Raw genomic sequence first — 17424 nt, forward strand, 5'->3', positions numbered from 1 at the left:
GACAGCTCAGAGCCTGGAGCCTGTTTCAGATTCTGTGTCTCCCTCTCTCTGACCCTCCCCCGTTCATGCTCTGTCTCTCTCTGTCTCAAAAATAAATAAACGTTAAAAAAAAAAAGATAAATTTAGGGAACTTTTAATAGCTCAACCTCCTTACAGTGAAAGTACACTATAAAGAAAAAGTAAAAACAAGGCAGATAAAACCAGTTAGCATGGTGTCATTCCCATACATGACCTGAAACTCCTATTATGAGTGTCATCCTGGAATAGAATACAAAGGAAGAGAAATTATTTCTACAAAAGTAATTTTTCCAGAAAGTTATATTCATATACACACAGGAAAAGGTAGATGCTGATTAAGAAAGCAGAACTTTAAAAAAAAAAAAAAGAAAAGAAAAAACTGACCCAGAGAGTAGGAAACAGGCAAGCTTGAAGAAGGAGAAAGTGATGAGTTTAAGTAGAAACATACCGGAAGGGATGAAAAGGCAATAGAAGGAAAGACTAGAAGGAAGATCTTAAAACGTGAGAGGCTTATTTGTAAGATGGTGGTTTTGCCAAGCTCTAGAAGCCTATACGAGTAAGGCAAGTTTGGAAAAGGGTACTTCTCCCTGACCTTTTATCTTTACTGACTACGTCTTTTTCTGAGACTCTCATTCCCTTAAACTTTCTTAAATAAAGGGTAGTCGAAAACCTTAAATGAAAAGTTCCTAAGGTACCTGGGTGGCTCAGGTAGTTAAGCATCTGACTTTAGCTCAGGTCATGATTTCATGATTCTTGAGTTCGAGCCCCGCATTGGGCTCTGTGCTGACACAGTGCACAGCCTGCCTGGGATTCTCTCTCACCCTCTGTTCCTTCCCCAGGTGGGCGCTCGCTCTCTCTCTCTCTCTCTCTCTCAAAATAAACACATAAATTAAAAAAGAAAAAAAAGCTCCTAGCAAAAAGAGCCCCATATTGGATGCAAGTAACCTGAATCACAAAGTAGTTCAGATTATTGCCAAGAGGTACTTTGGCTACCTAATGTGAGGCCTCATAGGGTGGTATTATCTGTGTGAACAGTACAGGGTCTACCCTCTGCGTTACAAGTTAGGAAATCAGCTGTATGAAAACCCTGAAAATGAACCGGTGTCTCAGGGCTAGACTGACATTAACTAGGCTCATTCAGAATGATGTTGAAAACAAGAATATCATGAAGGGGTGTGAACACATGACTCTTCTGGACAGTACATTCTTTGTAAGTAGGTAACAGAGGGTTATAATTATAACCAAATTATAAAAGGAAACAGCTTGAAAATCTGGATAGAATCAGAACAAAAAAATTAATTACACAATTCGAAGATTCTAAAGCATCATGATAAAATACTCAGAAAGAAAATTATTACAATAGAACTTTTTGCTCCTAGGCATCAAAATCAAGCCCTTGGGCCACAGTGCACTCTTCTCTAACTAGTGTTTAGATGCAGGTAGGCCAGTGTGTCTGTGACTCTCCTTTTGTTGTCGCTTTATACTGCTGACCAGTCCTACCTGCTGATTATATGATAAATCAGCAGGTGCATATGCTTTTTGACATAACTGTCCAAATCTCTGATCCATTTTGTGTTGATTTTTAAGGCTTAACTCTAAAAGGGAAATAAAATTTGTCTAATTTTCAAATTTCTCCTATTCCCTTTTCCTCCCTTTCCGCTGAATCAACATTAAAAAAAAAAAAAAATCAGTAAAATGGATACCATAGCATGTAACAAAGACATGCCCACTATGGCCACCAAGGTTGAGATAAGATAAACAATGGGAAATAAAGTTGTCAAAAGCTACTTTTGCAAAGAATTAGACAACCAGGAATTAATAAAGATTAGATGAGAGTATAAAACACTTGGAAAGACTTTAAGATACGTATAATCTGGTCAGTAAAATTCTAATTTTTGGGTTTCTTTTACATTATAATTTACTTTTACATTATCAAAAGGAAATGTGTTCTCACTTAAGCAAACTTGGGGTCTGTCCTGCTTCTCTATATTTTTCCTCAAAGATCCATGTTAAGTTCTTCTTTTACATTCCATTCTTCCATTCCCTAACCTTATGCTTATTGTTAAACAGCATATTTTAATTTTAAATAAACAAGTAATTTGTTTTATCAATAAATGCACTAAAAGATACATACCTGTCCAATTAAAAGACCAGAGACAAAAGCCTTTCCTTGAAGATTTATGTTTGAAAGATACTGGCCAACAGCCTCTTCTACGATGTAGGTTCTTCCCATTACTGAGAACTAATTCTATCTCCTAAATTATGAGAAAAAAATATACAGCATTCTTAAGTAAAAGTATAACTTGCAATGTTTTTGTCATGGAGGTTGTATACAGACAGAAGTGGTACTACCCTCATTCTATCCCATGCCTTGCAGAGACTGCTTATTAAATAGGGAATTCTTTCCTGCAAAGTTTAAATGTAGCTTCAGAGTCCTCAATACAGTGTTGCTGGAAATGATTACCAATCAACTAGAGTTGACATAAAAGATAAAACCCACTTCTATAGCTAAGATAAGGGAGAGGAAACCAACCTAGCAGTCAACACACCTATTTTTTTTTTTTTTTATTTAATTTGCTACTCCTTAGTTGTAACATCTTTGATAGTCTAAGCTGAGCCTCATTGTACTCATTTCAAAAACAGGAAAGAAGACAATTTCTGAGCTGCTCATTGGGAGATAGAATCAAATTCATTTACTCAATAAGCATACTATGAAGAACTACTATGTGCTAGAAATTGAGCCAGGTCGGATGGCACAAAGATGAATAATACTTGACCTCTACCCTTGAGTAACTCACAGTCTAATTAGAATTATGAAATTTGATAAATAGCAATGCAAGAATAATGAACATTTACGTGGTTTCTACTTTGCATAAAGCCTTGTTCTAAGTACTGTACATGTGGTAATATCTAATATTCACAAAAACTCCATGAGGTAGGTACTATTACTATACCGCCCCCCCCTTTTAATAACCCTTGTTTTGGGGCGCCTGGGTGGCACAGTCGGTTAAGCGTCCGACTTCAGCCAGGTCACGATCTCGCGGTCCGGGAGTTCGAGCCCCGCGTCGGGCTCTGGACTGATGGCTCAGAGCCTGGAGCCTGTTTCCGATTCTGTGTCTCCCTCTCTCTCTGCCCCTCCCCCGTTCATGCTCTGTCTCTCTCTGTCCCAAAAATAAATAAAAACGTTGAATAACCCTTGTTTTATAGATGAAGAAAAAAAAAGGAACTTGCTCAAGCAGCAAAGCTGGGAAGTGGCAAAAGTGGAATTTCAACTTAGGCAGTCTAGCTCTAGAATCCATGTCCTTAAATGCTATGTTCATACTGAGGAATCATAGTTGGTGTTTCAATTAACCCTTTACTAAGGGTAACTTCTGTTCTGCTCTCTCTTTCCAGTTTATGGATGACAGCTGCAGCATTTTGAATAGGAATAAGAGTCGTTTGAGTTCTGGAAAAGATTTCAAACTTTTGGCACAATAAAGCCAAGGCAACTATAAATATGCTGCAGTGGCATATCTGAAACCCGTAAAGAAAATCACCAGTCACAATGATTTTTGCATTACTCCAAAAGTAAAGCCCAGCAAATTGGTTCCAGTTTGAAACTGTCTACGGGGTGTTGTTTTTTCAAAAAGCCTGTTCAGTTTTGTCTCAAAATGCATTACATTTCTTCCTAGCTCTTTTCCAACAACTGTGCAAGTAAATCGGGTTTGCACAAAATTTCTCTTTAGACTAAGTCTAGAACTGCCTATCTAAATCAGTAACGCTATAAGTTTAAAGTCTTTCCATTTTTAATAGTGCCTCAACATATTAAACTTTCCTCTTCTTCATTGTGCTATTCTACTTTTCCTTCTGTCTTAATAATCCTTAATTCTTCAAGAAAAAGCAGTCACAATGACTCCAAAGTAATGAAATGTAACTTTGCAATCCTATTTTTTCCAAACTATCACCTAGTAACCATATTACTTTAGTGCTTCTTCAAAACTTTTTATAGCTGACCATACTTTACAAAAGACCCTACTAAAAATGTACATCTTGCCTAATACAGTTCAATTTATCCTGAAATATTGTGTGACAGCATAAGCTATGCAAATTGTCCAAGCACTGTGACTTGAGACAGCTCAATCTCTACAAAAGAGAGATTTCCTAGTCTACAAAATAAAGAATTTGGATCAGGCAAGTCTGAAAACCCATCTAATTTTAGGACTCTGTGAGTCCAAACACAGAATATCTGCATTTTCCAAATCACGAATAGTGGGCTAAGGACCCAAGACAGTGCTACCCATACCAGCAACCTTAGTTAACATGCTTACATAAAATACTTTGGAGAAAAATCAATCTTTCCTTACTGATATTCACAAAAGGGCTGCTACTGTGGGAACTGCAGGAGAATGACATTAGGAATACTTTATTTGCAATAAAGGACCTAATAAATTCTTTCAGAGGCATATTTAAATATGAAATAATCTACAGGTTCGGCTTAAAAGTCACAGAATTACGATCTGGAAACAAGTAGTTCTGTTATAGAGGCAGGGTGATAAGCGGTTTTTAACACTGTGTTTTAAAACTTTTGTTACAACACAAAACTTTTGTATATAGTTTCTCCATTCAAGAAGTAGAAACATATGGTAACACTTTCTGCAGTATCACCTTAAAACAAAGAAAAATGAAACAAGCGCCTTAAATTCCTGTTGGCTCACTGTTACTCCGCTACACACACACACACACACACACACACACACACACACGCTCTAAGTATGCCGTTTTAAACAAAGTTAAGTTTTGTCAAAGCTGGACTTGAATGTCGTGCCGGAGTGTCTGCCCATATGTTTCTTACACTCGGTGTCTTCCTTACTTCCTTCCTTCAAAAGGAGGTTCTCTGAGCCCGGGTGCACACACTCAACCCTCACACTCACGTATTACACCCGTAGGCCGACTCACCTGCAGTCAGATTCTGCACGCATGACAGGCAAACCTGTCGAACCGTCCGTCCTCCCGAGAAAGGGGTTTAAGGTGCAAGAACCAGCCTCTTGGGGCCAGATTCCCCTCGGGTCCAAATTCCACAGCCAATGAATTCATCAGAAAGCGACAGACTTCCCACACCTCACTTCCCACTCCAAACCCAGGGTCTCGGGAGTCAAGTGGCTCATACTGATGACGCACGCTGCCCCCCTTCCTTCATCGCAGCACCTCAGCCAAAGGGACTGCGGTCGCCACCCCGCCCCCTTCCGGGCGCCATTGAGAGCGTGGCGGTAGCCCGGCGCCTGCCGTTCAACTGTGTTCGGACCGATGCCCTCTAGTGGCTCAGTGTCTAGAAGCCGCCAAAGAGGACGACCCATGGCATCCCGGAGCTTTGACGGTAAGGTCGCCTGGCTCTTCAGGGAGGGACGTGAGTTGACGAATACTCCGTGGCGCCATCTCGCGGACAGTAGTCGTACGGCCTGAGGAGAGCCGGGGGGCGGGGAGAAAAGAGGAAGCGGAATGGGCGGTGCGCAATCAGGCTCACCGAAGGGATTGAGGAAAAAAAACCCAAAACACTACGTTTCCCACAGGTCTGTGGGGCTTGAAGCGGGTGGACTGGGGAGCCGGAAATCGGAGTGCCCGGCCGGGTCAGAGGCCGCCTCTGAACTCGGATACCCAGGGTGCCCACCTTCCGGCGGCTGCGCGCGCACTTCGGGCGCGGGCGCTGTGGCGCGTTCGGCGGCGCCTAACGCAGGACTCGATTTCCCAGGGTCCCGCCGCGGGAGTCTCCGGCGGGCAGGCGCGCGCGAGCCCCGGAGCGAGGTGGTCGACGCGGGCGCCCAGGCTTCTGGGTCCTCTTGGTCTTCGCCTTTCTTCTCCGGTTCTGCTCCGCCGGCCGCTGGCCCCGCGGCCCCCGGCCACATCGACATGGCGGCGGTGCTGCAGCAGGTCCTGGAGCGCACGGAACTGAACAAGCTGCCTAAGTCCGTCCAGAACAAACTTGAAAAGTTCCTTGCCGACCAGCAATCCGAGATCGATGGCCTGAAGGGGCGGCATGAGAAATTTAAGGTGGAGAGTGGTAAGTGGCGACGCTCTTCCCGCCCTTGGTTCTGGGCCCGACCCCGTAGCCATGGCTGGTCTTCTCCCCTTGCAAGCTCGCTTTCTGCGTACGACTTCGCGGATGGCATCGCTTCCCTGTGCTGCCTCGCCCTCCTGTAGGCCTTCTCTTACCTGCTTCCCTCACAGTTTGAAATGAAGGAGCCCTTTTGTTTGTTTTAAACTGAATTTACATTTGGCTCCGTTTTCTTTGTAGTTAGAGTAGTCTCCCATAGGGACACTTAACGTTGTTCGGCACACAGATTGTGAAGATCTGGGTTTCTTTACTCCGGACTGGCCGGAGTCCGCGCGACCCCTCTCCCTCTAAGCTTAGAGTACCGTGTCTACTGTTGCACGTAAAATGCTAGCGATTGCCGCTCAGTTTTCCGGTCACCTGCCTTCAAAGGCCTTTGTCGAACTGACCACTTCGTGCACCTAGTTCTGTTTTTTTAGCCCTTCGAGCGGATCCAGTAACGATGTAGATATTCACAAAAATGAGTAGGTGCATAACACAGCGCTGGAAACGCAGCGATCGTAAATAGGTTAAGTAAGTTTGATACATTGGATTTCTCTGTAAAAGCTGGAGTTTACTAGAAAGTATATCAAGACCTGCTTATAGATACGTATAGCAGACCCTCAAGTAAAGTTACATCCTTGAAGAGAGATTAAGACCACCGTGATTACCGTTAGAAATACAAACTCTGTAAGTTTCTTGGTGGGGGGGGGATGTTATGGTGCTGTTTTTGCTAAATTGATTGAAAATTCTGAATACATTATCACTTCCAAAAAATGTAATTATCAAGCAGAATTGGTGTTACAAAGTAATTCCCTGGGGGCGCCTGGGTGGCCCAGTCGGTTAAGCGTCTTAGGCTCAGGTCGTGATCTCACGGTTTATCAGGTTTATCAGTTCGAGCCCCGTGCAGGGCTCTGTGCTGTGGTTTATCAGGTTTATCAGTTCGAGCCCCGTGCAGGGCTCTGTGCTGTCAGCTCGGAGCCTGGAGCCCGCTTCGGATTCTGTGTCTCCTTCTCTCTCTGCCCCTCCCCCGCTCATGCTGTCTCTCTCTCTCTCTCTCTCTCTCTCTCTCTCTCCCAAAAAATGAATAAACGTTAAAAACATTTTTTTTTAAATAATTCCCTGAATCCCAACACTGAAGGTTGTATACGGCATTCTTTTCATTAATTTATACGTAACTATCATTTGTCTTCTGTGTACTTCTATGTGCTGAACAGTACACATGCAGTCCTTCCTGTGTGAAGTTAGCACAGTTTTGCGTAAATTTGGTTATTTTATAATTTCAGGTGTATGGGTCTATTTACACAACCTTTTAAAACAAAGCAGTTTTTAATTAAGTATTCTTTCTCCATTTAATAAGGTTTTTTGTACGTGTGTCAGCTTTATGCTAAAAAGTAATGTGTGGGGAAAATACTAAGATAAGAGATTTTGCCTACCTTGAAGAATTTCAGTCTTGTGAATAGGGAAGTAATTTGTAAAACTCTTTTTAGTTCTTGTTTTCTTTTATATACGTGTATATGTTCATATATACATATATAGATAAGTATATAAGGAAACGTTAAAGTCCTTTCAGTGCCCTGTGTATCTTTACTTAAATTTTCTTATTTGGAGTGCGATTCAAATACTGTGTCTTAACTATTAAAATCAATGTTATTAAAAATAAGTAGCAGTATTGACAGTATGTGCACATGTGTGTTTGATTTTTTTCTCTGCTCTTCTGAAGAACAACAATACTTTGAGATAGAGAAGAGGCTGTCCCACAGTCAGGAGAGGCTTGTGAATGAAACCCGAGAGTGCCAAAGCTTGAGGCTTGAGCTCGAGAAGCTCAGTAAGTATCTAATTGTGTCCTTATTTTATTCTTGGAGAATGGAGATTTTTAGATACCTTTTTGTGTGCCCCGGAAACATTACTATTTATGAAGATACTGATTGTCATAGGGCTTAATGGTCAGGAGATCTGAGTTCCAAATCTGCTGTTAAAAAGTTCTTTTGCGGGGCGCCTGGGTGGCACAGTCGGTTAAGCATCCGACTTCAGCCAGGTCACGATCTCGCGGTCCGTGAGTTCGAGCCCCGCGTCAGGCTCTGGGCTGATGGCTCGGAGCCTGGAGCCTGTTTCCGATTCTGTGTCTCCCTCTCCCTCTGCCCCTCCCCCGTTCATGCTCTGTCTCTCTCTGTCCCAAAAATAAATAAAAAACGTTGAAAAAAAAATAAAAAAAAATAAAAGTTCTTTTGCCACATGTAAATCATAACATATAAAATGGTTAGAACCGCCTGTCCATCTGCTTACACAACTGTACAGATCAAATGAGAGATGTTTGAAAGCATTTTAAAAAGTCATAAAGCATTATGCAACAGAAAGTGTGATTAAGGAGAGTGACTTTATTATTTGCATGTTGAAGATTAAAGCCTATTAGTTCTATTATTATAATTTTAACTGTCACAATTTTTACAAATGTGTATGAATCCCAGGATATTTCCTCTTTAAGGCCCATTTCTTGTGAAAGATGAGTAATTTCCTTTTTAATTAGTTTCCTTCTATCAATTAAGTTCTAGAAGGTACACAAGATCTTAAAGGTCGTGGCATTTCTTAGGAAAATGATGTGTATTATATGTTTTGCTTATGATAGAAGAAAGCAAATGTCAGGAAAGAGCTTTCTAGAGTAGGGACATGGTATTATTAGGGATAGCTGGATTTTTAATTTGATTGGGAACACAGAAGCTAATAATCAAGAGAATGGTTAACACTTCAACCTTTTTATTTAACCAGGTCTGTGGCCATCGAGTATTTAGGTCATAGTTTTTTTCAGCTCATTTTGAAGCACTTAATTTTTTTAAAAAATATGACATATATGTACGATGGAATATATACACATGTAGTGAAGGTATAAGTAATTTCTCAAGTAGCTACATCTGGTTCATCCATCTGTATTCTGTTTTGGCATGATAACTAGGTCTGTAGGGCTGTGATACTTAAGAATTTCAGGAAAATTACTGGATTATTGCTCCTTTTATGAGATCTGGAAAAGATGAGGGTAACCTATCATTTGTCTTCTATGTACTTGATACTGTGCTGAACAGTACACATGCAGTCCTTCCTGTGTGAAGTTAGCACAGTTTTGCGTAAGTTTGGTTATTTTATACTTACAGGTGTATGAGTCTATTTACACAAGGCATCTAGTATGGCTTCTAGGAGTATACAATTATATTTGTGTTTTTTTAGTTTGTCATTCTAAATCTGCGCTTTTGGAAGGCAGCAAATGATACAAGTGTGAAATAGAAAATTTAGACTAATTCAACAAGATTTTTCTGTATAATAAGCTTCTAGTATGCCTTCTAGGAGTATACAATTATGTTTGTGTTTTTTTAGTTTATCATTCTTAATCTGTGCTTTTGGAAAGCAGCAAATGATACAAGTGCAAAATAGAAAATTTACACTAATTTAACAAGATTTTTCTGTATAATAAGCCAACTGTTTAAATAGAACTTAATATCGGAAATAGTGACAATGTATTTAGTCATTAAATTGCTAGCATGTAAATAATGTAGATGTATTTTAATGGAGGAAAGTTTGAGGAAGTATATTTTTCCTAGTTACTTGTGTGCATTTAAGGGAGAGACTGTACAAGGAAAGATAGACCATTATGAGTGGAGATTGTGGGTTTGATAATTCAGTATCAAGCATAACTTTTTCCCTCCATGGTAAAGGCTCTTTTTAAAGTGATAAACAAGCTGAATTAAAATTATCCATTATTGTTATTTGCTCTGTATACATTTTCTATACTTTAAATGTTGTTATTTACTTTCTTGGTTTTGTCTTTTTTTACTCAATTTTCTTATTTGTAAATATAATTTACTCTTTATGATTGACTCAGAGATGTCCTTGAAAAATGATAAACGTGAGAACTGCATATGCGTTTTCCTGTAAATGTTGGTTAGAATGATCAAAAATGTGATTTTGGAGACAGGATAGCACATTTAAACATTTGGTCTACAAATAAACTTGGAATATTCATGAATTTGGAATGTACAACTCGGTCTTTTTGAGTCTCAGTTTCTTCATTTTGAAATACATATGGGTGGCAATTGGATGAAAACCGTCATTGCACTTTTTAAGTTCATAAAATTCCTTTTATTCAGACAATCAACTGAAGGCACTAACTGAGAAAAATAAAGAACTTGAAGTTGCTCAGGATCGCAATATTGCCATTCAGGTAAAAGTTATTTTTGTGAATAAAGCTAACTATAAACATGATACTTGAGGAAGTATTCTATTCTGGTTGTGTTTACTCATTAATGGGAAAATGAAGCATGTTCTATCACTAAACAAAAATGCATAAATATATATTCCTTAATTGGTCCTTTATGTGTTTTATTGATTGAGCATTTTTTTACTCATCAGAATGTATTAGTGCTTAATATAAAAGGGAACTTGCTTTTAACTCTGTAGTTCTTAAGGTTGTGATTTTTTTTCCAGAAATTCACATTGTAAATAAAGTGCCATAGAACTGTAAGTAGGATAGACATTCACAGATTTATCTGTCCACCTACTTAACCTACCTAGAAATTCTCTAATGTTTACTATTGCTCAGGCAGTATTTCAACTATTGTGAGCTGGTTGGGGATATGGGTGAATCCATATCATAATCATTTTAGAGTAGTAAGAAGAATAACAGATGGAATATGATCATGAGGATTGGTCACCCATTGGTTTAATAAAGTGGTCATAGTCCGTGAGAAACTAGATGGAATGTCAGCCTCTTGCTATTGCTTTTTTAAAACTTGTGTTTGATTTGAAATTAAAATGTACTTGGTATATTAAAGGTACTTACAATGGGAAAGAGTGCTAGACTTAATCCAATAGAAATTTAAAATTTTCTGCATAGAACTAAAACACAAGGAAGCTATTAAGTATTTTTCACTTAAAATATGACTGTTTGGATCCTTAATACATGACTGCTTTCATCCTTAAAGAAAAATCATTCAAGGGGGAAATGGGCAAAGGTATTAAAAAAAAAAATCAGGAAGCTGCACAAATGGTCTATGGCAATGTGAAAGGTTGCTCTACTTTACTTGTAATCAGAAAAATGCAAAAAAATAAAAAAAATTTTCTTAAGGAAAATGCAGATAAAACAATCAGGTAATTATTTTTTACCTCCTCCTGTGAACATTGATTTCTTTTTTTTTTTTTTTTTTTTTTAATCTTCAGTTCTGGCATGAGTGGCTTGAGATTGGTGCTTATAAATCAAAGCATATTAATTGCCATTATCTTGCTGTAAAACAGTTGACAAAAGATATTAAAGGTTTTAAGACATTCCATTTCTAGGGCTCTTTCTTAAAAAAATAATTTGAACCAAGGTGTAAATACAGTGACAGTCATCATAATTGTATTTTATGGCAGCAAAAAATTAGAAATAAAATGTCCTGTCTACAAAGTCATGTTTAAGTAACTAGGACATTTCCAAGTGATAAATAATGATATGGGAAATTTTTTTCATAAGCTATGAAAAATAATTTTTAAAACTGCAAAATATAAATAGAAGTGTTGAGATTATGGGTAATTTTTAAACTTTTAAATGTATTAAGTTATAAGAAAAAACCAACCATTCTTAAACCACAGCTAATGTTAAAGTTCTGTGTTCAAGTTCCTATAATGATTAATCAACTTTATTTTTTTAATTTAAATGTATTATGCTTCTCCTTTACATGATAGAGCCAGTTTACAAGGACAAAAGAAGAATTAGAAGCTGAGAAAAGAGACTTAGTTAGAACCAATGAGAGACTATCTCAAGAACTTGAATATTTAACAGGTATGAGAAAATACTTTAGGCTCTAACTTCACTCTTTCCTGTCTCTTCTTACAGTGCTAGGAATTAATCCTCAGTCCATTTCTGCTGGTGTTTCTTTGTCATAGCACAGAATATAGTTCAATGTAATATCCTATTGTGTCTGCCACTTGTTTGTCTTTAGATCATTACCAAGGTTTTAAAGCAGTGTCTAAATAAGTATGCATAAATGAAAAACATCTCTAAGAAGTTGTAATTTGAACCAAGATTTACATGCTAACACTACAGCGTTATTTATCACATCAGATTGGAAGCAGTTTAAGTGTTTAGTTGTAGAGGCTAAACTCCTTCATTTTATACAGACACACTTGCTGGAATAAACTGTCCATAAACATTCAATATGTAGAAGAACCTGAAAGGAGAGCTCATATTTAAAACTACAGACTGAAGGAGTTATGAGGCAGGATCATAAGCTAAGTAATACACGTACGTAAGATAGATAGTAGATAGTATGTGAAACAGTTGATGTTTTAAGGTAAACATGACTCTTAAGCAGTTTAATGTATCAAATTCCCTTTGGTTACTTTTTAAAAATTTTTGAGGTTTTATTAATGGAAGAATTTTCAATTATTTAAGTTGCTATACAGTACTATTCAGTTAGGTAACTATACTTTTCCAGTCTCAGAAAAGTTACTTCAGAGTATTTGTTGATGAAGTTGATCAACTAATAGGTAGATAAAATTGAAACTTTTTTTTTTGTTTGTTTATTTTGAGAGAGAGAGAGAGAGAGAGAGGGTATACACACAAGCAGGGGAGTGGCAGAGAAGAAGAAAGAATCTCAATCATCAGTGCAGAGCCTGATGCAGGACTTGAACCCAGGAACCAGTTGGACACTAACCAACTGAGCCACGCAGGTGCCCCGGAATTTTTTTTAATAAAAACTTTCATGTAGGGGAACCTGGTTGGATCAGTCAGTTGAGCATCCAACTATGGCTCAGGTCCTTATCTCACAGTTTGTGACTTTGAGCCCCACATAGGGTTTACTGCTGTCACTGCAGAGCCTGCTTTGGATCCTCTGTCCCCCTCTCTTCCCCTCCCCCACTCATGCTCACTTTCTCTCAAAAATAAACATTAAAAAAAAAATTTAATAAAACTTTGCTGTAAGGAGTATATAGAAAACTAAGCATGTACATGTTCTGGCTCTGTTGAGTAGGTTTTTGTTATCACTGCTTTTTAACTTAAATGGCTATTTATGAAATTTTAATAGATCTGTAAGTATATATCAGGAAAATTAATGCTAATTTGCATATTTAGCTTAAGATACTGCATTTAAAATAACCAGTGTAAGTTATATGTTGGCTTGGGTGCACAAATTTGGTTTATCATCTGCATGTTTAAATTAAATTTATAACTAAGTATGACAGAAACAAAGAAGTCGAGAACTACTTTGTATTAATTGCTTGTATTTCTAGAGATGTATCTGATGTTTGGTTTCTCTGAGCATTAATTAGTCATTATTTTCAAATTCTCTTCTGACCTTTCTAGAGGATTTTAAACGTCTAAATGAAAAGCTTAAAGAAAGCAATGCCACAAAGGGTGATCTTCAGTTAAAACTGGATGAACTTCAAGCTTCTGATGTTTCTGTTAAAGCAAGTAACAAATAATTTCTAATGCACAAAATACAATGTTTGCTTTAAACTCCCTAAATTAAATTTTAAATGTGGGCAGGTTATCTATGAAGTGATTAAAATCTGTGTTTTTGTTTTTGTTTAATATCAGGGAATTAATTAAATATTATGGCCATTTTAATTGAAGTGTTTATGTGATGTTTGTTTCTTATAGTTCTTGATATGATTATCTTACCTGATTACCTATTTTCTGTTAAGAATGCATGCAAATACTTATTTCTGTTAAAATAAGATTCTGCTTGTGTTCTTTAGCTACAGACAAAATCTTTTATTAGCCCTATATTGTCTTTAACTGTAAACATGATTTTCTTGGATATTTTTAGTATCGAGAAAAACGTTTGGAGCAAGAAAAGGAGTTATTACATAATCAGAATACATGGCTGAATACAGAGTTGAAAACTAAAACTGATGAACTTCTGGCTCTTGGCAGAGAAAAAGGAAATGAGATTCTAGAGCTTAAATGTAATCTTGAAAACAAAAAAGAAGAGGTAAGTTAGTAAAACTTTTTTTTCATTTTGGTTAAAACTTACATTTATGTGCCAGGTTATTACAAAAATATTCCATGGGTATACCAAATGAAATGTATTATAATGTTAGAAATGTGGAGGACATAACTCAAACATTTGGCCTAGGAAATGAACCAGTGGCATATAATTAAATATTTTAAGATCTTCTTTGATGAATTTTGATACTCTCTACTATTTTTTTATATATCTTTAAGACATGTTTAAGAAGTGGTGATAAATTTTGTCAACTAAATCCAAGTGTGTTGTTCTGTGAGCTGTTATTTTTCATTCTCTTACATATACATATTTTATATGAAATCCTTTTTTGGGTTTGGGGATTATTTTGCTTTCACTTGGCAGCTAAACTTTATGTTTATCGAAACATACGTTTATGTTATGTAATTGAAAATTAATTTCAGCTAATACAACTTCCCTCTACCCAACTCTCTTGTTCCTAGGTTTCCAGAATGGAAGAACAGATGAATGGCTTGAAGATGTCAAATGAGAATCTTCAAAAACATGTAGAAGAGCTGTTGACCAAACTAAAAGAGGTATAGAAGACCACTTTAAAATTTCTCTTTTATAAAATCGTCAAAGCATTTATGAGGCGGGGCGCCTGGGTGACTCAGTCCATTGAGCTTCCAACTTCGGCCCAGGTCACGATCTCACCGTCTGTGAGTTCGAGCCCCGCATCGGGCTCTGTGCTGACAGCCTGCTTCGGATTCTGTGTCTCCCTCTCTCTCTAATCCTCCCCCACTCATGCTCTGTCTCTCTCTGTCTCAAAAATAAAATAAAAAAAAAACATTAAAAAAAAATTAAAAAAAAAAAAGCATTTATGAGACTATTATTTTTAAAATGATCTCATGTTGTGAACTATTTCTGGCACCATAAAATGGCCAGGATACTGATATGATGTAGCTAGGTTAAAATAGCTAGACCCAGAAAAGGCAATCACGTAGTTTATCCAATATCCAATATATTGTTTGAAAATGAGTATGGTTAGTTTTAGTATTTATGTATTACACTTTAAGATAAAAACATATTTTTGTTTTTAAGGTAATTCACCTTTATCATGAAAATTGATGTTAATTTTTATCTCTTTGCAAATTGTGTTTTTTATCTTAGTCTTTGATAAGCATTCTAAATTCAGTTCAGATGAGACTGCTGTAATTGGGTCTTTTTTGCAGGCCAAGGAACAGCAGGCCAGTATGGAAGAGAAATTCCACAATGAATTAAATGCTCACATAAAACTCTCTAATCTATACAAGGTAAATGCCCAGCCTCACATTTTAGTGTCCTACTGTTGCATTTTTGGATGTCAAATAACTTTGTAAGATTAAATTTTAGAGTGCTGCTGATGACTCCGAGGCAAAGAGCAATGAACTGACCCGAGCAGTAGATGAACTGCACAAACTTTTGAAAGAAGCTGGAGAAGGTAAGATTTAAATTATGGGGATTATTTTTGGTTTTAGATAAAAGGTGTTTTTTTTCTTTACATTTGTGTAGGTTGTTGGATTTGGAAGGCAATCTTATTAGAGACAAAATTTGGTATAGAAGAAAGATTCTTGGAGTAAGAAACTTTGAATTCTATTTTCAGCAGATATTTTCTATTTTGAAAATAGAGTTAGCTACTAGTTTTCTGTTTTTTTCATCTTATAATCCTATATATGGTCTGATTTCTAAAGGAAATTTTTCTTCCATTTATGAGACACTTACTTGATGAGTAGTTTGGGTATTCTCTTACATTTCAGTTTGTAAATTGTGTCTTTTAGGGTCTTTGATTTTCTTATATTCTTATTTGTAATGTAAGTTATTTTCGTATGATCTTTTTCCAGTCATTTTCTGTGTTCTAAAGATCAGAATAAAATCAAAGAGATACGTAGAGCCACTTCTTTACAATCTGAATTCCCTTATTTTCCACTTAGATTGGAGACATCCAAAGGAGAAGTAGATTCACCAGGCTAGGACATTTAAGGAATGTAGAGCAAGAGCTTTCAGAGGGTGGCTGTCAACCATAGCCTGTCTACAATTTAATGTTGTCTACTGAAGGAAAAAATAATGACTATTCTGTTACATTTTATAAACTTCCAAGATTTTAATTGTGTTTGGATATTGTCTTTAAAAACGTTTTTAGCCAATAAAGCAATTCAAGATCATCTTCTAGAAGTGGAGGAATCTAAAGATCAAATGGAAAAAGAAATGCTTGAGAAAATAGGAAAGTTGGAGAAGGAATTAGAGAATGCAAATGACCTGCTTTCTGCCACAAAACGTAAAGGTATGGATTAATAGGTACTTAATAACGGCTTGAATGAAGTACTAGAACTTCCTACATAGTTCTTACTAATTTCCGCTAATAGTATTTCTTTATCATGTTGTGATAAAGGAAACTCCATTAATTTATAGAATTAGAATTTTTTAGTTTAAAATTAATATCTATTAATTTTTACTATATTGTCAAGTATAATTATCATTTGATCACACATAATTTATGTGTCAACTTCCAGAATATCTTTAACTATACTTAACTGCATGATTTTTAGACTTGGATTATGTTACCTGACAATTTGATACCCCATTGTAAAATCCACATAGGAATTTGTATGTAATGCTTCATAGGTGTCACATTTTACTCGTCTTGAAAAAACTGTTAGTGGCTTTAGTTTGAAATATTACAGAAATACACTAGATTCCTATGTCTTGGCACAGGAGCCATATTATCTGAAGAAGAACTTGCAGCCATGTCTCCTACTGCAGCAGCTGTAGCTAAGATAGTGAAGCCTGGCATGAAATTAACTGAGGTAAGAATGGTATTTAAATCTTACTGTTTTCCTTCAGCAAAAGGAAATTTGCTGAAATTTAATGCTGAGAAAAATTATTCTTAAAATCATCTGATGATTTCTTGGAACATTCCAAGAAAAGCTTTCTTGGTTTCTGGTTCTTATAACATAGTAAATAAACATTAACGTCTTATGTAAGTGCTAACACATGTTTATTATGAGGCTGTATCAATTACAGGTATATACTTCTGTTGTTATGCTCAGATTTGAAACAATCCCTCTTCTCCTTTCAGCTGTATAATGCTTATGTGGAAACTCAAGATCAGTTGCTTTTGGAGAAACTAGAGAATAAAAGAATTAATAAATATCTAGATGAAATAGTGAAAGAAGTTGAAGCTAAAGCACCAATTTTGAAACGCCAGCGTGAGGAGTATGAGCGTGCACAGAAAGCTGTGGCAAGTTTATCTGTTAAGCTTGAACAAGCTATGAAGGTTGGTTCCATTCTTAAATTTTAGCTGTGGGAAAAATATAGATGACACATGATTTACTAGGTAATTCTTTCCTAGAATTAAAGTGTTTGAGTTGGGAA

The 17424-nt window shown here is 36.8% G+C and overlaps 2 protein-coding genes across 4 annotated transcripts in view; one reads left to right on the forward strand and one right to left on the reverse strand.

The window, feature by feature from the left end:
* Positions 1-5118, reverse strand: part of ODR4 (odr-4 GPCR localization factor homolog) — a 44733-nt gene extending 39615 nt beyond the window's left edge. For both annotated transcript variants that reach the window (XM_045049136.1, XR_006591994.1), the window contains exons 1-2: positions 4954-5118; positions 2153-2273 (exon numbers count right to left, since the gene is read on the reverse strand). In XM_045049136.1, the coding sequence (XP_044905071.1) occupies positions 2153-2251 (99 nt within the window). In that variant the 5' untranslated portion in view covers positions 2252-2273; positions 4954-5118. The remainder of the gene's footprint in view (positions 1-2152; positions 2274-4953) is intronic.
* Positions 5119-5211: 93 nt separating this feature from the next.
* Positions 5212-17424, forward strand: part of TPR (translocated promoter region, nuclear basket protein) — a 65513-nt gene continuing 53300 nt past the window's right edge. Inside the window, exons 1-13 of one of the 2 annotated variants that reach the window (XM_011291010.4) lie at positions 5212-5371; positions 5744-6052; positions 7806-7910; positions 10219-10292; positions 11792-11888; positions 13410-13513; positions 13876-14040; positions 14517-14609; positions 15246-15326; positions 15406-15493; positions 16193-16333; positions 16765-16856; positions 17129-17326. In XM_011291010.4, the coding sequence (XP_011289312.2) occupies positions 5302-5371; positions 5744-6052; positions 7806-7910; positions 10219-10292; positions 11792-11888; positions 13410-13513; positions 13876-14040; positions 14517-14609; positions 15246-15326; positions 15406-15493; positions 16193-16333; positions 16765-16856; positions 17129-17326 (1617 nt within the window). In that variant the 5' untranslated portion in view covers positions 5212-5301. Of the gene's footprint in view, positions 5372-5646; positions 6053-7805; positions 7911-10218; positions 10293-11791; positions 11889-13409; positions 13514-13875; positions 14041-14516; positions 14610-15245; positions 15327-15405; positions 15494-16192; positions 16334-16764; positions 16857-17128; positions 17327-17424 lie in introns of those variants that run through there. The other variant, XM_019821720.3, reaches the window with a different exon arrangement.

Source organism: Felis catus, chromosome F1 (assembly GCF_018350175.1).
Source record: "Felis catus isolate Fca126 chromosome F1, F.catus_Fca126_mat1.0, whole genome shotgun sequence".
In the NCBI taxonomy this organism is placed as follows: domain Eukaryota; kingdom Metazoa; phylum Chordata; class Mammalia; order Carnivora; family Felidae; genus Felis; species Felis catus.